Genomic DNA, 20,442 nt, shown 5'->3' on the forward strand with positions numbered 1-20,442 from the left:
CTGTTCTACTTAGCAAAAAATCTGAAGCAATCGCTTTCATCTACATTCATCAAATTACTTCTGAATAATTTTGTTTTATCTAATCAGACAGGTTATTTTCAGCTTACTGCACTCATTTAAAAAGAAGTAGGGACTGAAAAAATAGCTTTTTGGCACACTGCATTTGACAGCGAGTCTCAGCTTCTGTTCAGCAGCAACTAAACAGAAAAGACTATGTAAGACTGGTAGCACTTTCACATGGAAGTTAGAATTCAGAACAGCACTCCAGTAAGAGAAAATAGAATGAAGTCTGACAAGTTATTAATAGCTTTGCCTTATACATTACATATCTCAAATAAGTAGACAAAATTGCTTCAGAAAATCAGCTCCTCTCACAAATATTCTCTAACTTATCTCAAAAAGATCAATTTTGCCCACCTGAATATCCAATAACACTGCCAAGCCAAGTTAGGAGCTTCAGACCAAAGCTCTGATGGGCAACAATAGATGAATGCATAACTTGCACTTTCAATGGCTTTGTCTGACGACTGGTATTTCTCTTAAAAAGAAAAGGAAAAAGGAAGCAATGCATATTTAAGTGAGGACTCCATATACTTCTATACAGAAATGCAGCATTCCTATGACTAATTTTGATAATTTGTAACATTAATACATATTCTAATTACTAACACAGACATAGCAAACCCAAAAGAAGTCTGAATTTTGTTTATCCTATTAATACTTGAAGGACCTTATTATGCAATATCAGCATATTTAGGTCAAACCATTTTCCACTCTTGGCCTGTTATCAATGCTCACACTGATCTGCTGCATTTTACAGATAAGCAATCCCATGTTCAACCCAAGACAGCCATGCATGTTTGTCCCTCTCAACATGACAGGCAAGTCACACTGCAGTCCATCATGGAAACTGACTGAGCACAGACTATTTTCAAAAATACAAATTAAATTTGTTAATTTAATAGTTAACACATAGTTAAAACAAAAAATAATTTACCCTCATTTATGTGTTAGAAAGCATAATAGTTAGATGTTACACATAAAAGCCATTTGTTTTTTGCCTGCATGGGCAGCAAGTTAAAAATATTGTACAACATTATCTTAAAAAATATGCTAATGTTTTCAAAATACCTTCAATAGTTAACAAACAGTAACTCTGTTTGCAGCATTTGCTTTTCAAAGATTGCAGTATCATACATAAACTATTTATTTCATGTGATTGAACTGAAATGCACTGCACCGGTTAAGAAAAAATTAAAAGAAAACATTCTCACATTTTTACATGGAAGAATCTTGCAATACATAGATATTAATATATATACATATATAAACGCATAGATGCAAAATGAAATTATTTGCAGTTTCACACTTGGATTCAGTAATAATTTCCATAACTGTTGCTGTGAAAGACATAAAAACTGTAATAAATTAACTTCACTGGTCTGAACCAGCATGTAATTCTAAAAGATACATTCAAAGTTCCGGGCCACATCTGTTTTATGAAGGAAAACAAACTACAAAATTCTTTTTAGAAAATTATATTGGGTGTCAGGTAGGCCACAGTAGGAAAAAAAACCCAACAAAAGATCAACAACAACAACAAAAACCCCATAAACCAATATTCTGATACCTCTACTGCATTGTAAATAGAATCTCCAACACTTTGTATCATTAAAATATAATGAATCATTATGATAACAGTATCACAAACTGGGTAGCAAAGCCTCCTTTTGCTTAAGATGAGGCAAGCAAGGAGGCAACACCCCTTACCCCCATTACTTACCACTATTACTGATTTTGCCTGATCACAGTATTGGAAGTCTCCGTATCGAACAGACCTACGGCCCTGCAAGTTCAGAAAGATGTAACATTACCACCAGCTCCTAAATGAGGAGTTCCAATTCTGTGTTTTACATTAGCATAAAAAAAACAGAGTAAAAGATTCAGACGCATACTACTACTCTGGCTTTCATGCTATTTTCACTTTTTTAAGTACTGTACATAGTTAGATACTTGGATTTCCCAAATGTACCCTGTACTTTTAAAAAGAAGATAAAACTGTATCATATATTCATTTATCTGTTACATTAAGTTTTCTGTATATAATATTGTTCTTAAGATGAACAATGAAAATAACTACACTTCTTTTATTAAAATATTGAAAACAGTACAAATGCATTATTTATTAATTTTGATATAACTTGAAGATATTTCAGATACTTCAGTGCCTTCAGCAGATATTAAAGTTAACTGGTCTTTTAAACAAACAATTGAAACACTTGTTTTATTCCAAAAGAAGGTTTTTGGTCTTTCTCTACTGCCAATCCACACATCAAAATAGATAGTTGATTGAATTTATAGTGTATTGCAGACAGAAAAATTCACTGGTATTTTAGATCTGATGCCAAATCACTGCTTCAGGCATAACATTCTCACTTCTTTCACATACATGCTCATCTATATATGCATTCACATATGCATTTAGAAGTAGAAGGCATCAACAGTAGGGAAAATCTGAGTGTATCCCACAATACACAGCACATGCTCAGGTCAGCTCATATTCGGGGATCAGGTGTGAATCCTTTGGTATTCACACCTTACTGGTATCACAAAATCCTTACTGGTATCACGAAAGACAGAGCAGTGATAACACAAAACCAAAATCTAGTTCAGTGTTAAGTAATATGAAGTGGTTATATTTCCTGCTCCACTGACCTCCCTGAAGTACTCTAACCATCCAAAATGACATTCCCATTGCCATTTGGGAAAAGATTTCCTCCTCATACCAAAACCCCAAAAATAGGCACAAGCCAATACGCCAGGTAAAAAAGACACTTCTTTCATGTCAACTGCTTACAGGTTCATTGCAAAAATAACAAGGTGCAGTTACCCAATGAATTATCACTTTCTTAAAAAAAATGAACGTCAGCCATACTACAAACACAGCTGATAGAGTGCTTCTGAAACTGAAATACCAGTTACAATTATATTCAGCATATAGTGACTCTGAGCTCACTGTTCCTCCTAAAAACTACGTTAAATGCTTTTAGCTCTTCCTGCCACTGTAATCTGACAATTATGAAAAAGAAAATAAAATTAAAAAAAGAAACCACAAATCATTGATAGTTCCACAAGCACCAGAAAAAAAAAGCAGTCAGTTACGGATTTTATCCCTCACACTTAACTGGTGTTATTCTGAGAAGCATTTCCTATGTTTGGAACATATTTAGGGGCTCTTTCAATGTCAGGGGTCAGTAAGGGAAGTGCCAAAGCTGCTACCGTGACAGAGGAGTGAGAAACACCTTGGTATTTATACTTATAAGACCTACTAGAATACATTTACATTGAAACATATTCAGTATCAGGTCTGGTTTGGAGTAGCCAAATAGTATTCAGGCACTGAGACATTCAGTAGTATTAAGGCATTTTAGGGTGGTATGACACACAGGACTCAGAGACTCACATTAACCACATGCTTTGGGAAAACAGACTAAAGCAAGTATAGTCATAAAACAAACATTAGGTCAAGGTAATTAAAAGTTCTAACAATTAATTCACTTACATCTCTATCTACTGTTGTTGCAAAACCAATGGCTTCCTTCTGTGTGCAGTTGACAGCCTTCTGAAGAGTATAAATAACTTGTTCATAGGTATGGACTTCATCATTAAACAGCATGCAGTAGTAAGTGTCACTCTTCTCACTTCAAAGCAACGATTGAATATATGTCACTCAAAGCAAGGATTGAATTTATGTCATTTAAAGAAATGTTAGAAGCAAGAGCAAAGGAAAAATATGAGAAATACAGATCTACTACAATTATTGTACAAAAAATATTTCTGACAACTTTAGGAAAGGCAGAAAATATTCTTAAAATCAGAACCTGCATTTTCAACTGTAAATATCTGTAAGCCTTTAAAAGGCAGAAGACAAATATTATACTTACATCATTTCTAGTCCAGGCAATTCATTTTCCTTTTCCCATGTTAATATATCTACTGCATATTTAAATGTAATGGCAAAAATATTATAAGCTCTTGCTACCATATCTTCTGGTAAGTGCACAAGAGGATCCTGGAAAGTAAATATAAATAGCAAATGAGAAATTAAATGACATTCAAAACAAACTGTCAAACTTGCACCTCCTTATCAAAAATGATGTAAGCATCTTTAATGATGTCTTTCTTTAAATGACTTTTCATTTGAAAGGAACAGAGTCAATAATCACCTTGTTTTCTTCTTCCAGTTCTACACTGACAGTCACCAAAGCTCCAATCTAGTATTCAGTACCTGAATGTTAACTTGCCTCCGATCACCCATTTACATTTTCACACATTCTTCCATTCCCAGTCTTCTTGTTCTCACTCCTGCAAACCTTTTAAGATAGTTCTTTGGAAGAACTTTAACCTCAGCTGTATTTAAATTTGCTTCTTCTGCTATGCCTTCAAAACCATAATTTCAAATCCCTGTATCTTTTGTTCCACTTATCAATATTAGTAACCTGCAGAATACAAAGGACCAAGCATCTTTGTCCTGTTTTATATGCAGCATGCATTAAAAGGCATAAATCTTATCTATCCAAGCTTATACAACATGCAGCACACTGGCATCATGATTTATGATGTACGTTTCTTATATGCTGTGGTATATAAATAATTAACTGCTGAAATGTAAATAGGTCTTTCATAATGATCTGTCCATGCCTCAGTCTTGCTCACAGAGAGCTGCTCCCCTTTGGTCTGTGGACTGTGCACCCATTTGTGCCCACTCTGTGCTCTCCATTTGACAACTGCAGAAGCCCCTACAAATTTGTCCTGCTCTCTGTGCCAGAGCAGAATGGAGGCTGCTGCAGGTGGGGGAATGGGAATGTGGAGGGGGAGGAAGAGGAAAGCTGCCTCAGTCTGCTAAGTCAAACGGACCCCTTTTTGGAACAGCAAATGAGAACCACAGGCAACTTTGAATAAGATAGTGTAAGTACCACTGCCACTTCACTCCAGTCCATTTCAAGCATGGTGAACAGAAAACATTGTAACTTCTCTTAAGGAAGTTGTCTTTTATTGTATCAAAATTTAGAGAACAACTAGCTCCTTTTCGGCAAACCTGGAAACGGAACACTGCATGGCCTGCAGGTTACCTGGATATACACTATACACTGGGTCACTGACTTGATTCATCATTTGATATTTTGACATATGTGTTATTGCTTGGCAATTAAAATATTTAACAGTGGCCCAATTTCTGGTTTAGGATTACCTAATATGAAATTCTATGCTTCACTACAGCTTAGGTTGTATAAAAATGATCACAATAAGCATTTCTCAACTGAAGTCTGCATCATCTAAAGGAGGTCAGCAATTGACAGTCAGCAATTCAACTGTACTAATAAAGTTTATTCCCTCCACCCCAAGATTCTTTGGGAATATTTACAAGCTTTACAAGAGTGGTAAGAACTGCCATTTCTCTTTTTGTTTTTCCTTCATTAAAAAATTATCCAGGGTATGAAGAACTATCAGCCACCAAAAACAAAGTCAAACCATAAGCAGCAGCTCTCCCTCCACTCCCAGCACTTTCAACAAAGGTACACATCTGGGCAAGGCAGAAAACAGACTCCAATAATGCTCAACAAACCATCCTTAATCTACCTCAAACACAACACTGCATAAGAGATCTCAATCTCTCTGATTTATGGGGAAGAAACACAAAGCCTGTCCAGAACCTTGATTTTTCTGTCAGGCACACTCACTGTGTGAATACCTTTGGGCACAGAAGTAGCACCCAACATTTCATAACGAGAGTTTCCTAAGGCTGCTGACTAATGTAAACTAGCATGCAGACCAAGTGGTGAGCCCAGCAACAGTACTAGTCTTAGGGCTGAGAAGAGTGAGAGCAGATTTTACAAAGACCACTGCCACTGAAAATACAATTACAGTTGCTTCACTTAAATCATCAGATCAGCAAAATTACTACCAATGCTTGCCTTAGATGTTCCTTTTTTAAAAAAGTCTCACAGAAGCTATACTATGTAAGAACAGATGTGAGTGGCTAGGTCAGAAGCCCAATTAGCCACACTCATTCCTGAGATGTAATAACAGATAAGAAGATTATAAGCAGAAGACAGAATGCTTCTTTAGTCTTCAGTAACTTAAGACACTAACACTTCCCACATCAAAGATGGTACCTACAATTTTAAATGGCCATCAGTAATCTTTCCTTCCACAACCATGTTAAATTTCCTTTCAAACATGTATAAACTTTAAACAATGGTGTTTTGCAGTGGTTAGTCCAACAGCTTGAGTTCTTCGTGTAAGATGTGGCATATTTTTTTGTATTTAATATGTCCAAGTTGTTATGCTGTGATTCTGTGGTGAAGATGTGTTCTCTATTTACCTTCTCCCTACCAAATAAGCTCTTTTAGAGACCTCTGCATTACATCTCATTATGACTTTCCTGGGACAGCAAGGTATTTTGATCTTTAATAATCTGTGCACTTCCCTTTGGTAAGAATCAGAGTATTTGTTGCACAGACAGCTGAATTTGGCTTCTTGGTGCACATGATTACATACAGATTTTTAGGGGCTTTTTGTCTGTGGCAGAATCCCTTAACTTCTCAGAATATACAGAAACACAAAGAAACAGAACTAAAACTGCAGAGGTGACCCAGAACATACAAAATGTATGTTTAAGTAGAAAACACTTTAAGGAGCTTGTTAAGATATTAATTTTTGTCTAACACTGTGGGCCAATTATTACAATTAAAGTTCCTACAGCCTCTCATGCTGACCAAAAATAACCTCAAGTGCACAATTTATAAATACACAGTTAACAATGTTTTGAAACATGATGGCTCAATTGTAATTACCTCTTCTTCTGCAGTTTCTGAAGTGTTAAGTTCATGCTTTTGACAGTAAGGACCTTCCTTCCAAGCTTCTGTATCACCACAGTCACAGAAACCTCCTCCACCTGATGTTGTCATCTAAAATTATTTGAAAACAAAGCAGTTCATGTGAATATGCATATATATCATATATGCACATTAAGAAATTAGTAGTCACAGCTGTAGTACAAAAGCATTATCACAACACCCACAGATGAAAGCTTTTCTACCTTACCAGTGTACCTATGTCAAAAGAAAAAATCCTGAACAACAAAACACCTTCAAACACCTCCAAACACCTCCATTTTATCCCCCTGAAGTTTTCAGATTTTCTGAATCTATTACTTGCCATGGCATCTGTACTATGCCAATTTCTCACAGTTTAAATCTACAAAGCTAAATCATTTCACATGGCACTGTTATACAGTGAGTGAAAGATGTGCTTTATGACAAAAGGAATTGAGAGACTTAAACTTTTCACATATGTAAGCACAGGATAAAAGCACTGGAAAATTTTAATGGTATATTTACATTGTTTTAATAAAATTTATTTTAAAGACTACCTCAAGTTATTAAGTGTAATAATACTTCTTTTTTTAATCACACCTATTAACTGATGCATAGAAGAATTCTTTCACCTATTTGTGGCATACTTGATATACTCTATATATGCAGGCACATCTTACAGTACCAAAAAAACTAGATGGACATTTGAAAAACATTTGCTTACACTTTTGGATGTTACTTAGACTTGTTATTCAATAGACTCAAAAAGTAAAAACCTATGTACAAGAAGTAAGCTGATATCAGCAAATTTGGCAGGGTTTCTTGACAGCTCTTGCGCTTGGAATTTTTTCCTGAACCCATACAGTGAAGAGATTTACATAAGCAGCAGTGCAGTACTGTAAAAAACAGATTTACATAAAGGCTGCACTGGTACTTTTCACTTAACTTCTTATTTAAAAGCACACCAACTTCTTCTTGGCTTTGTTTGCAGAGTTTTTTAAACTAGTGTGCTTGGAATTTTTTCCTGAATCCTAGTGCTCAATGTAGCCATACAGTGAAGAGATTTACATAAGCAGCAGAGCAGTACTGTAAAAAACAGATTTACATAAAGGCTGCACTGGTACTTTTCACTTAACTTCTTATTTAAAAGCACACCAACTTCTTCTTGGCTTTGTTTGCAGAGTTTTTTAAACTAATCTGTACTACTAATAACATATTATATTACTAAAATAAACAGCATTTACAGGTTTCATTTTCTATTTTAACTTCATGTTTAAGCTTTACATAGAAGTGGCTTCTTAATAAAGGTTTTTCAATAGCTTTTAAAAACAGTCAAACACAAAAGTCAGAACAATTCAAAATCTAAGTCTAAACCTGTAAAATTCACTAAAGGGCATGTGTCAAAAATAACATACATTTGTAAACTTAACTGTTGCACATAAAATTTAATTGCTTGATATTTTAAAGTGTTAACTTCCAGAAGTTACACTCCAATCAAAACAATCAAGTGCACATAGGATTACTGCAGACATTCAGAACTTTGTGTTCATTCAGCATTTGGAAATTCTGTATACATCCTCAAACTTGAAATGGTTCCACACACGCACACAAATCACCACGTCACTATCCCGCAGGATCACTAACCCTGTATCGATGCTCTCTGTGAATGCTTCCAAGAAAGCATTCCATGCACAACACACAAGTTGGGTCAACTGCGCAGTCTCTGAGAACAGCAACAACAGAAAGAAAAAAAAAAAAAAGCATTAAACACTTGCTTTTGCCTTAACACATTTTACAACAGGTAATTTTCAAATATCACCAATATCAACCTTCCAACTAATGTATATATTACTCTGAAAGAGGAAAGGGATGGCTTTAAAGAGGGTAAACAAATTAAATAGAAAAAAATCTGTTCTCACAACAGAAGAGCCTTTAAAATATTGTGTGGGTAGTATGTCTAGTTTGGGTAATACAGACATTGCCTTCAAGAGGTGAGACAAGTATACAGGCAAGTAAACAGATTAATTACATAACCCAGAATCAACCCAAGGAAGTTCTCTCAAGTGTGGAGTACCAGCATTAATGATCTCCAGCAATCAGAGAAGACATTTTCCACTGAACACTGGGAAGAAAGATCGCACGCAACAGACTAAATCAAACCTCGGCTTGCAAGTTCAGCCCTGCAAGCTCACTGATCAGCTGCACAATTTTCTCAACCAGGAGATCAGAGACCACAATAAGCTCTGGTCTACAAGCACTCCTGTATTAGACAGAAGGAGTATTTCTGGTAAAATGGGCTAAACCAAATGAGACAATTAAGCATTATATTTAACTGTCTCCCTGAAAAACACTGAAAATGCATGAACTCATGTAATGCAACCAACTTCAAGGCACCTCAAGATTAAGGCAGGTGGGTTTTGCAATGTAAAAATAAATACTAAGAGAATGTCTGTCTTATGATGGTTATTAAAACCAGAATTCAGAGAAACAACTTATTTTGTTCAAAAGAAAACACTAGAGAAAAATCTCCTTATCAATAATTGTCTTAATTTCATTTGACCAAAATAAATTATGGCAATCATGACTTACTATGCACACGTCTTTTCTCCAGAGGCGTCACTAAAGGTGAAAATGTCAAAGCAAAATCACACAATACTCTTTCTCTTTTAGAATAGTTTATGTCCATGGCATTATTTCTTTTAGATTTAAAAAACCCAAACAAACTACCACTTAATGCAACAACGTGCATGCAGGATTTGGTAAATCAGTTCTACAATGCTGATTCCTCCGAGCTCTAAACTTGTGGCAGTATACTTACAAATTCAGTACCATTTGTCAAGTAATTTCTCAGACAAGTAACCGTGCCTGTACCTAAAGCAGAAGCAGACCTGAAAGCTGTACAACTGCACAGAAAATCCACCGCTTTTTAATGTGGACTTATTTGCTGTATTCCACAAAAGCTTAATTTAAACTCTTATTATTCTTCATTATCAGCTATAAATTAAAGAAAATTAGCACTCAGCAGGAACCAAATGTTTCCTGATCAACAAAAAAACAAAAAAGAGAGGGACTCTATCCTCAGTATGTTAAGGATCAAATACTGTTCATATGGAGAAATGAAAATGTTGGGAATTCTGTAATTTTCTTCTAAACACACTTGCTTTTTTGAGACCAACCACTCAGTATGTATGTGAAATACCACCAGTTCAATCTTATCTCTCTCATTATAAAGAGGTCTCAAAGTATTTCCAAACCCAAAGGCCAGTAAGGTATTATGTTTCTAGAAGAGGAGAGCACTATAAAGAAACTCGTCCACTATCATTCTCTCCTTGTAAATGAAGGGGATGGAAACCCAGACACATAAACCCTTGAAATCAGAGAGACATTCTGTCCCCATGTCATTTCACCAAGTGTTCAAGTGTCCCAGTGAGTGGTAGAAACCACACAAAAGTACAGGAATTTGTGACACAAACAAAACTTAAACTGCAAACAGTTCAGAAAATAGAAGATGAAAATGAACCTACAGCTAGTAATACAATGCCTTAAAACTGAAGATTCTTTTAAATACTTGTAATTGGTTAGGAACTCTCTGTTCTCTTTCAAGATACATTTGTTTTAAGCATCTGATAGAGTGGTTTAGCAGGTCATTGAAAGAGGTCTAAAAGACAAGATCAACACTAACAGCTGATATTAAACACCCAAAACACATACACTTGCCCACGTACTTCTGATTAATGCCCTTAAATCACCCCAAAAGGCCACCCCAAATTATTTTATAATCTTGCATTTCTTTTGTACAGAAAACACTATACATTATACTAATATTTTTCCATTTACATATCTATAGTGTTAATTCTCCCCGATCCCACTTGCCATGAAAGACTGCAAGGTTACTTTAAAAATACATTTCAGTTATTAACTTTTCATTAAGACAGTATATTCTTATTGCAAAATGTTCCATGACTTCACAAATCATAAATACTTCACAATGTTAAGTTGAACTACCTGCAAGAATACGTAGGCTCTCCCACTTTAAAGACACGGCCACACAGATGGGAAGGTTTGTTTGCTTGTTCAAGCTTTGGAAAACCAAATGCGGGATCTTCACCACAAAGATACCATTCCATTGGTCCCAACAAAATGTGTTGTGCCAGCATATCTTCTCTCTGAGGGGCAGGGTTGGGGCCCCTGCAGTAAATTTTTGGTACATAATAGGCCAGATGCTGGTATACTTCTTTTTGAAGGTCATTTGCTTGCAGCCATTTCTTTTGTATTAGAAGAAATGAGAACACAAATGCTTCATTAATAAACACACCAAACATAGTTCTAGTCATTTACGTTATTTTATTTTCTACACTAAATATCTAAAATGTCATTGCAAAACTCGAAAGTCATGCTCCCTTTTAAGAGTTAAATCTAAATGACCACAAAAGACAGACATTAGGAAAGGAAGAATTTGTTTCCTTGTTCACAAATTTTATCCTTTTGACATGTAGAAGATTTACAAGTAGAAATATTCACTAAAATTTTCCTCCAGGATGAATGACCAGTAAAATGTTGGCAGTGATTTTTAGGATACAGCCTAGACTATGGTGGTCACATTTCTCTGGAGTGCAGACAGATGCTGCCAGCTTGGGACACAGAGGATCAGCGGGAGCCTGGAGTTGGCAAGGAAGAGAGACAAAAAGTACATGGAGAAAAGCAAACACAGCATTAGGTAAAAGTCCCTTTCTCATTTAATTCCAGAAAATCACCTGTGCAAATGAAGGAGTTTTGGTCTCTCCTTCAACCAAAATAACTCATCTGAATTACTATTTCAAGTGTGATGTCAGATTCACGAATTCTTGCACTGGGTTTGTGAGGCAAGGTTTTGGTAGCAAGGGGGCTACAGGCTGGCTTCTACTAAAGCTGCCAGAAGCTTCTCCATGTCCAAGAGCACCCACACCAGATGGCTTCCACAGCTGGCCAAGGCTGAGCCCATCAGAGACAGCAGCAGTATTTCTGGGATAACAGATTTAACAGGGAATAGCATATTTAAGGCGACAAAAAGAGCAGCTGGGAGATGTGAGTAAGAATATGGGAGATTAACAGCTCTGCAGACCCCAAAATCAGTGCAGAAGGAGGGGCAGGAAGTGCTCCAGACACCAGAGCAGAGATCCCCCTGCAGCCCATGGAGGTCCAGAGGGGAACAGAAGAGATCCACCTGCAGCCCATGGGGATCCCATGCTAGATCAAGCAGCTGGATGTTGCAAAGAGGCTGTGATTCCACAGTAGGAAGCCAAAGCTGGAGCTGGCTCCTGGCAGGACCTATGAATCCATGAGAGAGGAGCCCATGCTGGAGCAGGTTTGCTGGCAGGACTGGGGAGCTCACACTGGGCAGCCTGTTCCTGAAGGACTGCACTCCCTGTGAGAGATCCAGGCAGGAGCAGTTCATGAGGAACTGTAGCCCATGGGAAGGACTGACACTGGAGAAGTCCACAGAGGACTGTCCTCATGGGAGGGACCCCACACTGGAGCAAAGGAAGGATGTGAGGAGTCCTGCCCCAGAGAAGGAATGAGTGCAGGGACAACGTGAGGAACTGACCACATGCCCCATTCTGCATCCACCTGTGCCGCTCAGGGGAGGAGGTACGGAAAACACGAGTGAACTTGATCCAGGGAAGAAGAGAAGGATGGGGGAAAGGTGTTTTTAAGATTTGGTTTTGTCTCTCATTACCCTACTCTGATTTGACTGGTGATAAACAAAATAAATTTTTCCCCTAGTCGAGTCTGTTTTGCCAATGGCAGTAATTGGTGAGTGACCTTTCCTGCTCCTTATCTCCACCACAAGCCTTTTGTTGTATTTTCTCCCCTCACCAGCTGGGGAGGGGAGTGAGAGAGCAGCTTTGGTGGGTATTTGGCACCCAGCCAAGGTCAACTCACTACAATTCTCCTAGTCAATCAATTGCAAAAACAATGCTGGCCGTTTTTAAAAGGCATCAAATCACTGAACTGCCCTAAGCCACTTAAAAACTCACAGCTTCTCCTAGTTTGGGGTTTTTTCCCCCCTGGTATATACACACAGAATAAAAAATACTCAAAGACAACATTTGTTTTACTTCTGTCTTGTGGATAACAAATTTAGAAAGGTTTAAACTGTAAGTTAAGACTGCAAGGTTTTTATAAAGAACAAATGGGAGCAAGCAGATACTGCAAGTGTCCACTGATTAAATCTTGTGTTACATAAACAGCCTCAGCATGCCATTTCTCATTGTAAATGTGACAACCAGATACCCCCTGGCAGCTTCCAAAAAAAGAGTTCAAAATCAACCTAAAACTGTACATGAAAATGCAGAATTAATTATACCAAAATAAATGGGTTTGGTGATTAAATGTTAGAGCTTTATTTACTCTGAATTATTTATAACTTACTCTAAAGAACTTATGTTTCAGATAACACAGTTGTAGTAAGTTCCTCGGGATACAGACAGAGTCAGCTGAGCATCTGTGCAGACTGGCTGCATTTATGCCTTTTTTTTTAAATATATTGAAGTGGTTTCATTTATTAGATATGCTTTTCTGAAGTAGACCTTGGTATTTTAAAAAACCCTAATTCGTCAGGGTGCTTTCTTCACTTCTCTTTTCCTAAGTTTGACTAAATCTTTCTATATTCATCTAGCTTTGATGGTCAAAGCCCAGTTTTTTTCCCAAGGAAGTCCATGGGAAGAGGTTGCCAAAAAGCCATAGCCAAGAATCTAGAAATCTACAGATTATCTCACCATTCCCACCACGACTCAGAGAATACCGTAAGAAAAAAAAAGATTGAAAAGTAAAGTTTTAAACAAGAATTTTATTTTTCCCACCAGTTCATTCATCTTTTCCTCTCCTTTCATCAGTTTTGCCAAATTGCTACTACTGCCAGGAACAACTCAATCACAGTGGCAGTGACTTAATCTTTTCCATGATTTCCATTTAATAAGCTTGTTTTTTCATTATTTCTATAGCATATACTAGTTATTAAACTGCAGGAATTTTTCAGCAAAATATCTTTAATGTCAGACTTTTAATTCAGCAATATATTACTAATTTCTATCTAGAAAACACACAGTACATACTAGCTACACTACAAGCTCAGACAAATACCTAGGCACAGAAAATTCTTGTTCCTCGAGTAAATGGCTTTCCCATCCCAAAAATTCTGGGAGTAGCTGTCTGAGAGCTAGGTGTGGCAATGATGAACGTCATCACACCTAAATCCGTTTGTGGAGCCAGTTCTACGCACATAACTGCACACACAGTTTTGAAAATCAGATCCTGGATGAAATAATACCAGAAGGAAATCCAGGCTACTAGGACAAGGAAACAGATGTGACTCTAAGAGCTGCCAGGAAGGCAACTCACAGGTCTGTTGTGCAAGTAAGACTGTTAATAGATATATATATACATACCTTGTACTGCCTTTCTAAATCGCTACCTGGGGAGCACTGAACTCCAGAAAAACTACTCAAAACTTTGGAATTTGTTCTTTCATAAAAGCATTCCGCATTTAGGCGAGGTTTCAATTAGTATTTGTCTTTTCTTCTAACCCGAAGTCACACGCAAGAAAAGCTAATATTCTACTCTCCCAAGAGAGGATTTTTATTAAAAAGGGAAGTGTATTCCTCTTCACTTCCTCCCTCCTCACACTCTCCTGCAACAACTTTAACTGCCCTGGGGAAAAAAAAAAGTGCACAGTATTGATCAAACAACACCTTACATAAGTAAATACCTAATGGTTCATCAGGGTTTCTATAAAATTTCCATCTAAGTAAGAGATACCAGGAGAACAAAATGTAGAAAACTAATAAGCCATAAAATAACTCACTTCTGTTTCAAAAGCTAAAAGGTGCAATTTATGGGGTTTTTAGCTACACCAAAAAAAAAAAAACTTGCAATGCAGGCTCATGTTATGTTAAAGAGAACTTATTTTTATTATTTTTGCTCTTTGAAAGTTTATTATTAAGTTGTTGCCATGAGAAACTGAAGCCTTAAGTGCTGCAACTATTGCTTTGGGACAATATTTCTTTTGTTAATACTGGGCTATCAGCAAAGTAATGCTATCAGCAAAGGAGGCAGAAAAACCACACTAGATTTGAATGATAGATTTCAGAATTGGAGCTTGTGCAGGTGATGACAAATAAAAATGAGAAAGAATTGACTACATTTAAGCTGGCACTGCTACCTACAGCACATTCCTAAATGCTTTCCCCTGGGTGCCTGATTGCCTTGAGTTTACCTACAGTGTGACCCAGAAAAAACATCTGCTATTCACATAGACAAGGTAATTTGGGCTCAATTTGGACTACTTTATAATCATTTGATGAAATTATTTGGTTTGCTGTAGAGAAGAAGGAAGACTAATCCGGGAGCTAAACCAGCTAGGATATAGCTAACTATGCACATTTGCCCATCTAATCATACCTTTGTCTGCACTGAAGATATACAAGCATAATCTGAATTATAACAGTCTTTTATTTTCATTTGGAAAGCAGCCACTGTAATTCCCATTGAGACACACACAGACAGCTCTTCAAGGTTTTATCCTACCATATGCACATGAGCAGTCTCAATACTTTAACGCATACATCCAGTTCCTCAAATGCCCAAGTGTCTAAATGGACAAACATTTATGTCAGAAACAAAACTTCCTCCTAAGACTTCACCATCAAGACTACATTCCTCTTCCAGCTACTCTTTGTAAGAACAGGAAAAGTATATAAACAGAAGTAGATGTCTTCAAGTGTTACATTGATTTTACTAATATTTCCTCTACAAACACCTCATTCTAATAATCCTAAGATTAACTACTGCAAGATTTTCCAGACCGCATCTTAAACACTGGGGAGAAAGGAAGAATCCTGAAATGGCACTTTAACACTGTGAAGCGTATTTGGGATCAGATATCCACCTAAATTAACAGGGAGGGGGGGATCTCCTCAGGTCTAGGCGTGACTGCCGGCAGAGAGAGGCGAAGGGGCAGCAGAGGCAGAGGAAGGTAACTTCAGGAAGCAGTTAAGGAAGGGGCGAGATGCCCGGCCGCCCCCGGCAGGGGATGGCCACGTCCAGGCGGCTTCCAGGGAGCCAGCACCTGCGCCAGCCGGCACAACAGGAAAAGCTGGCTGATCGCTGCCATGGACTTCGGCTGCTGCAACAGCGACGCTGGCGACAACAGCGCGCTGAGGCCACAGCGGGACGCCGCTGCCGGCCGGGGGTGCCCTCCGAGCCAGCCCCGAGAGGGACAGCCCCTCCCGGAGAGCTCTCTCGCCCCGCGGAGCGGCCTCGCCGCGGCCTCGGGAACGTCTCCCCAGGCCGGTGCCTGCCGCGGCCTCCGAGCCCCCACTCCCTCCCCGCGCCGGGCCCCCGCCTCACCACGGCGATCTCCTCGGCGGAGCACTCCAGCAGGCTCTTGTCAATGGCCTGCACCTCCGCCTCCAGGTCCGCCGCCATCTTCTGCCTCCTCCTGCCCCCTGCCCCGCGCTGCCGAGGCCGCGGCCGGGACAGCCGGAACGGGGCCCGGGCGGCAGCCCAGCCCGGGGAACACACACTTCCGCCCCGCCTCCCGCACGTCACCGGCCGCCGCGCCGCGTTCTGGGGGCTGCAGTCCTTCCGCGGCGCTGCTCGGCCCGCACACGGCGTTCCGTGCCCGGGGCCGCGCTGCGGGACCTGCGGGGCCAGGCCGGCAGTCGGTACCCGCCCCACGGCCGCCTCCGCCCGCCGCCTGCCCTTCTCGCCTCACGGAATCCCAGGATCACGGGATAGGTCAGGCTGGAAAGGAACACATCTGGTCCAAGCTCCCTGCTCAAGCAGGGTCATCCCAGAGCACACGGCACAGGTTTTCTTCCAGCCGGTTCTTGAGTATCTCTAGTGAGGGAGACTCCAAAACTTCTGAGCAATCCGTTCCAGTGCTCAGTCACTGCACTGTAAAGAAGTTCTTTCTCATGTTCAGGTGGGAGTTCTGTGCATCAGTTTCTACCCCTTGCCTCTTGTCCTATTGCTCAGCAGCACTGAGAAGAGCCCACCTCCATCCTCTTGACACCCTCCCTTCACATCCTGATGGACATTGATGAGGTCACCTCTCAGACGTCTCTTCTTGAGGCTGAACAGACCCAGCTCCTTCAGCCTTTCCTCATAAGAGCGATCCCCCAGTGTCTCAGTCATCCTCACTGTCCTCCGCTGGACCTGCTGCAGAAGCTCCACATCTCTTTTGTACTGAGGAGCCCCAAACTGGACACAGCACTTCCAGTGGGGCTTCACCAGAGCTGAGCAGAGGGGCAGGATCACCTCCCCTGACCTGCTGGTAATGCTCTTCCTAATGCACCCCAGGATTTTTTGGCTGCCTTGGCCACAAGGACACTGCTGGCTCATGGGCAGCTTGTTGAACAGCAGCACCACCAGCTTGTTGTCCACCAGTCTCCCCCAGTGCAAAGTGATGTCTGGGACTGGGGACATCTCCAGTGCAGCTGGCAAAGCTGGGTGCCCCCGTCAGTGAAATGCCCTTGTCAGCACTGCCAGTGGACAGTGAGGGCTTCCTGGAAGCCTCCAACATCCCATGCAGGTGGAAAGAAAATAAATCGGTAAATTATATGAACGCAGCATCTGTGGCTTTAATACAAGTGTTACTAAGTAGCAGAAGCTATAAATTCTGTTACTCAGCTTCCAGGGAGCGACCCAAACTGAGGCGTGGCTTGCTCACTCAAGTGGGGTGGCCAGTCTACCCCTCAAAAACAAGCCACCCCCACCAAACCCTGCAAACAATCAACCTCCACAACTCCTTTTCAGCACATGCAGGCTCAGCGTCTTACGAGGTCTTTCTGAAAACCTGTTGTACCACTGCTGTAGCCATGGGCTTGCCTCTGTAATTACAGCTGGGCCCAAACCAAGCAGACGTGTCTGACTGTGTGGGCAGCCACGGGGCACCTGAGCATGCTGGGGTTTACAAACACACCTTCCTTCACTTGCTGGCAGCTTCTGCATGCACATAAGCATCGTGCACAAGCTGAGTGCTATTTCTACCTCACACCTCCTATCAGCCTTCATGGCCGAGATAAGGACCCACCCAGCAGGACCCTAACCTAGCAAATCCTTCTGAGGAAATCTCTGCTCTGGAGAATTTACACTTCCAAATCTAGACAATGCATGGGAGGGGAATAAACAGGTAGGAAAGGCAGAGCAAGTCATAACTGCCTGCAGTACTAGCTGAAGGCACCTTAAAATGTTGCCTTTGCCAAACACTGCTAAGTTACAGAAAAGCTGTGCACTGAAAGTGAGTGCCACTTCACATCTTATATTCCTTAAAACTTTGTAAGAATTCTCATAATGAGTATGCATGGTTGCTTCTTCCTTTTTTTAATCTCCTTTTCTCCCCCTTCTCCTCATTCTTCCTTCGATTAATAATTTACATATCGAGTTTCCCAAGAATAAGCATAAATTCCTTTTGTATGTACCCTTCCTATATGCAGGGTACATGTTTTACTGTATTTATTTTTATCTCCTTTGCCACTTCTTAAGTAATTGTTCTTAAAATGCAGGAAATAATTACATATTCCTTAGAAGATCAGTAAAGCCCACATTATTTCTCATTCATGCACTCTGCATGTCTAAGGAATACGAATATGAATCTTCTTTGGAAAATAGCAGAGGGTGAAGGAAAGCTGTATGACTTAATTGTTTCCCTTTCTGAGCTGCATGAAGAAAATGTAAGAAAAATTCTGGAGTTTGGTAATGTGAAAAGCATCTTATTTTACCTAGCAAAGTGGGCAACCCAAACAGAAATTACCCTACAAATACATTATTTCAATATAAATATAACAACTTCCTATCATTTTTTACAACTTTGGGAAGAATTTTCCATAATATTTAGCCCGTGCCATTTACTTCATAAGCAAAGACACTATTCAAATTCAGGAGTAATAATTAAGGTTGAGAAGACTGCCTTTATCTTCTGCCAAAAAGCCTAAGTCTTACCAAGTCTATTACCAGATAGAAACTGAAAAAGAGAAATAGAGACCATTTTAATGTTTCAGCAGGGTTAATAGTAAATCTTCATGGCATTTCTCTGCTCTAGCTGAGATGTTTCTGGGCCTCACCATGCTTTCAACACACAAGACAGCTCATAGAATGCTACAGACCATGGTTATGAAAGATGCAGATATCATCTATACCTCTTTCATCTCCCAACTGCCTGTTCAAGCACTGCTTGCCTCTGCCATTAAAAATAAAAATAAATTTTAAAAGTTAAAAAAAAAGAAACCAAAATGATAGTTTGACTGGGGATCAATTAACTTCAATGAGTATTTTTAATAAATGCTGTGTCCGTTAAGAACACTGTGAAAAGGTCCCTGGTTTAACTCTAGACAGCAACCAAGCACCACACAGCCACTTGCTTACCCCCCAACCAGTAGGATTGGGGAAAGAATTGGGAGGGTAAAAGGTAGAAAATTGTGGCTTGAGATAAAGACAATTTAATGGGGAAAGCAAAGGCTGCACTCACAAACAAATAAAAACAAGGAATCAATTCACTGCTTCCCAAGGGCAGGCAGCTGTTCAGCCATCTCCAGGAAAGCAGGGCTCGATCACGTGTAGCATTTATTTGGAAAGACAAACACCATCACTCAAAAAGTCCCTCTCTTTTCCTTCTGTTCCCCATTTTATACACTGAGCATGACATCCTACGGTCTGGTATATCCCTTTAGTCACTTGGGGTCACCTGTCCCAGCTGTGTCTCCTCCCAATATCCCATGCACCCCCAACTTCCCAGCGTGGCAGCACAAAAAGCAGAAAGCTGTGTAAGCCCCTCTCAGCAATGACAAAAAACATCTCCATATTATCAACCCTGTGTTCAGCACAAATCCAAAATAGAGCCCCATACTAGAGAACCACTGGGAAGAAAAATAACTACCCATGCTAAACCAGCACAATAGGTATAATTGAGGAAATATTAATTGTCACAGGGGAGACTGATGGTTCCTTTCTTAAATCTGTTTTAGAAAGCACTAATGAAACACTCATTTGAAGACTGCTTCTTGATGCACCAGAACTCACCCATGGCAGCCAGGCTGGTTTAAAAGAAAAGGACCTCCAGTAGAGGATGCTCCAGAGGACTCAGCATCCAGTAATTCTTGTTATCCTGGCTGAATGCTGCTTGAACATGATCATCTTCAGGGCCTGTTGCATTTGCAACTAGAAATGGATGAAATCAAGAGGTAAAGGGATGTTGGAAGAAATTTTTAAGCAGCTGGTTTGCTGGTGTGTTCACTGTACCCTAGACGCAGTCAATTTGACATCACTGTATTAATTTGAATGTAAATAGAAAAATACTGCATATCTAGACTGCAGGGATAAATGTTTATAAAGAAGACTCAGAAAAACAACATGCTATTTAATGGAGTTTTCTGGAAATCATTATGAAAGGTGAGTCTTGTGAGAAGGATTCAGAAATGTTTCAATTCTCTGTGAAATGTTTCCTGGTACAGTTAAAAAACATTTTAAAGGTGCTTCCGTGGCTGTTCACTGAAACAATAATGCACTTGCAACTTAATTTGAGGTT

The 20,442-nt window shown here is 39.6% G+C and overlaps 1 protein-coding gene across 2 annotated transcripts in view; it reads right to left on the reverse strand.

The window, feature by feature from the left end:
* The window catches only part of UBR2 (ubiquitin protein ligase E3 component n-recognin 2), a 56,545-nt gene extending 40,078 nt beyond the window's left edge, over positions 1–16,467 (reverse strand). Inside the window, exons 1-8 of one of the 2 annotated variants that reach the window (XM_039697780.1) lie at positions 16,266–16,467; positions 10,884–11,143; positions 8,523–8,601; positions 6,858–6,971; positions 3,945–4,072; positions 3,563–3,701; positions 1,784–1,846; positions 418–538 (exon numbers count right to left, since the gene is read on the reverse strand). In XM_039697780.1, the coding sequence (XP_039553714.1) occupies positions 418–538; positions 1,784–1,846; positions 3,563–3,701; positions 3,945–4,072; positions 6,858–6,971; positions 8,523–8,601; positions 10,884–11,143; positions 16,266–16,343 (982 nt within the window). In that variant the 5' untranslated portion in view covers positions 16,344–16,467. The remainder of the gene's footprint in view (positions 1–417; positions 539–1,783; positions 1,847–3,562; positions 3,702–3,944; positions 4,073–6,857; positions 6,972–8,522; positions 8,602–10,883; positions 11,144–16,265) is intronic. The other variant, XM_039697779.1, reaches the window with a different exon arrangement.
* Between the last annotated feature and the right edge of the window lie 3,975 nt (positions 16,468–20,442).

This window comes from Passer montanus, unplaced genomic scaffold (genome assembly GCF_014805655.1).
Source record: "Passer montanus isolate IOZ18808 unplaced genomic scaffold, ASM1480565v1 scaffold12, whole genome shotgun sequence".
NCBI classification, from domain to species: domain Eukaryota; kingdom Metazoa; phylum Chordata; class Aves; order Passeriformes; family Passeridae; genus Passer; species Passer montanus.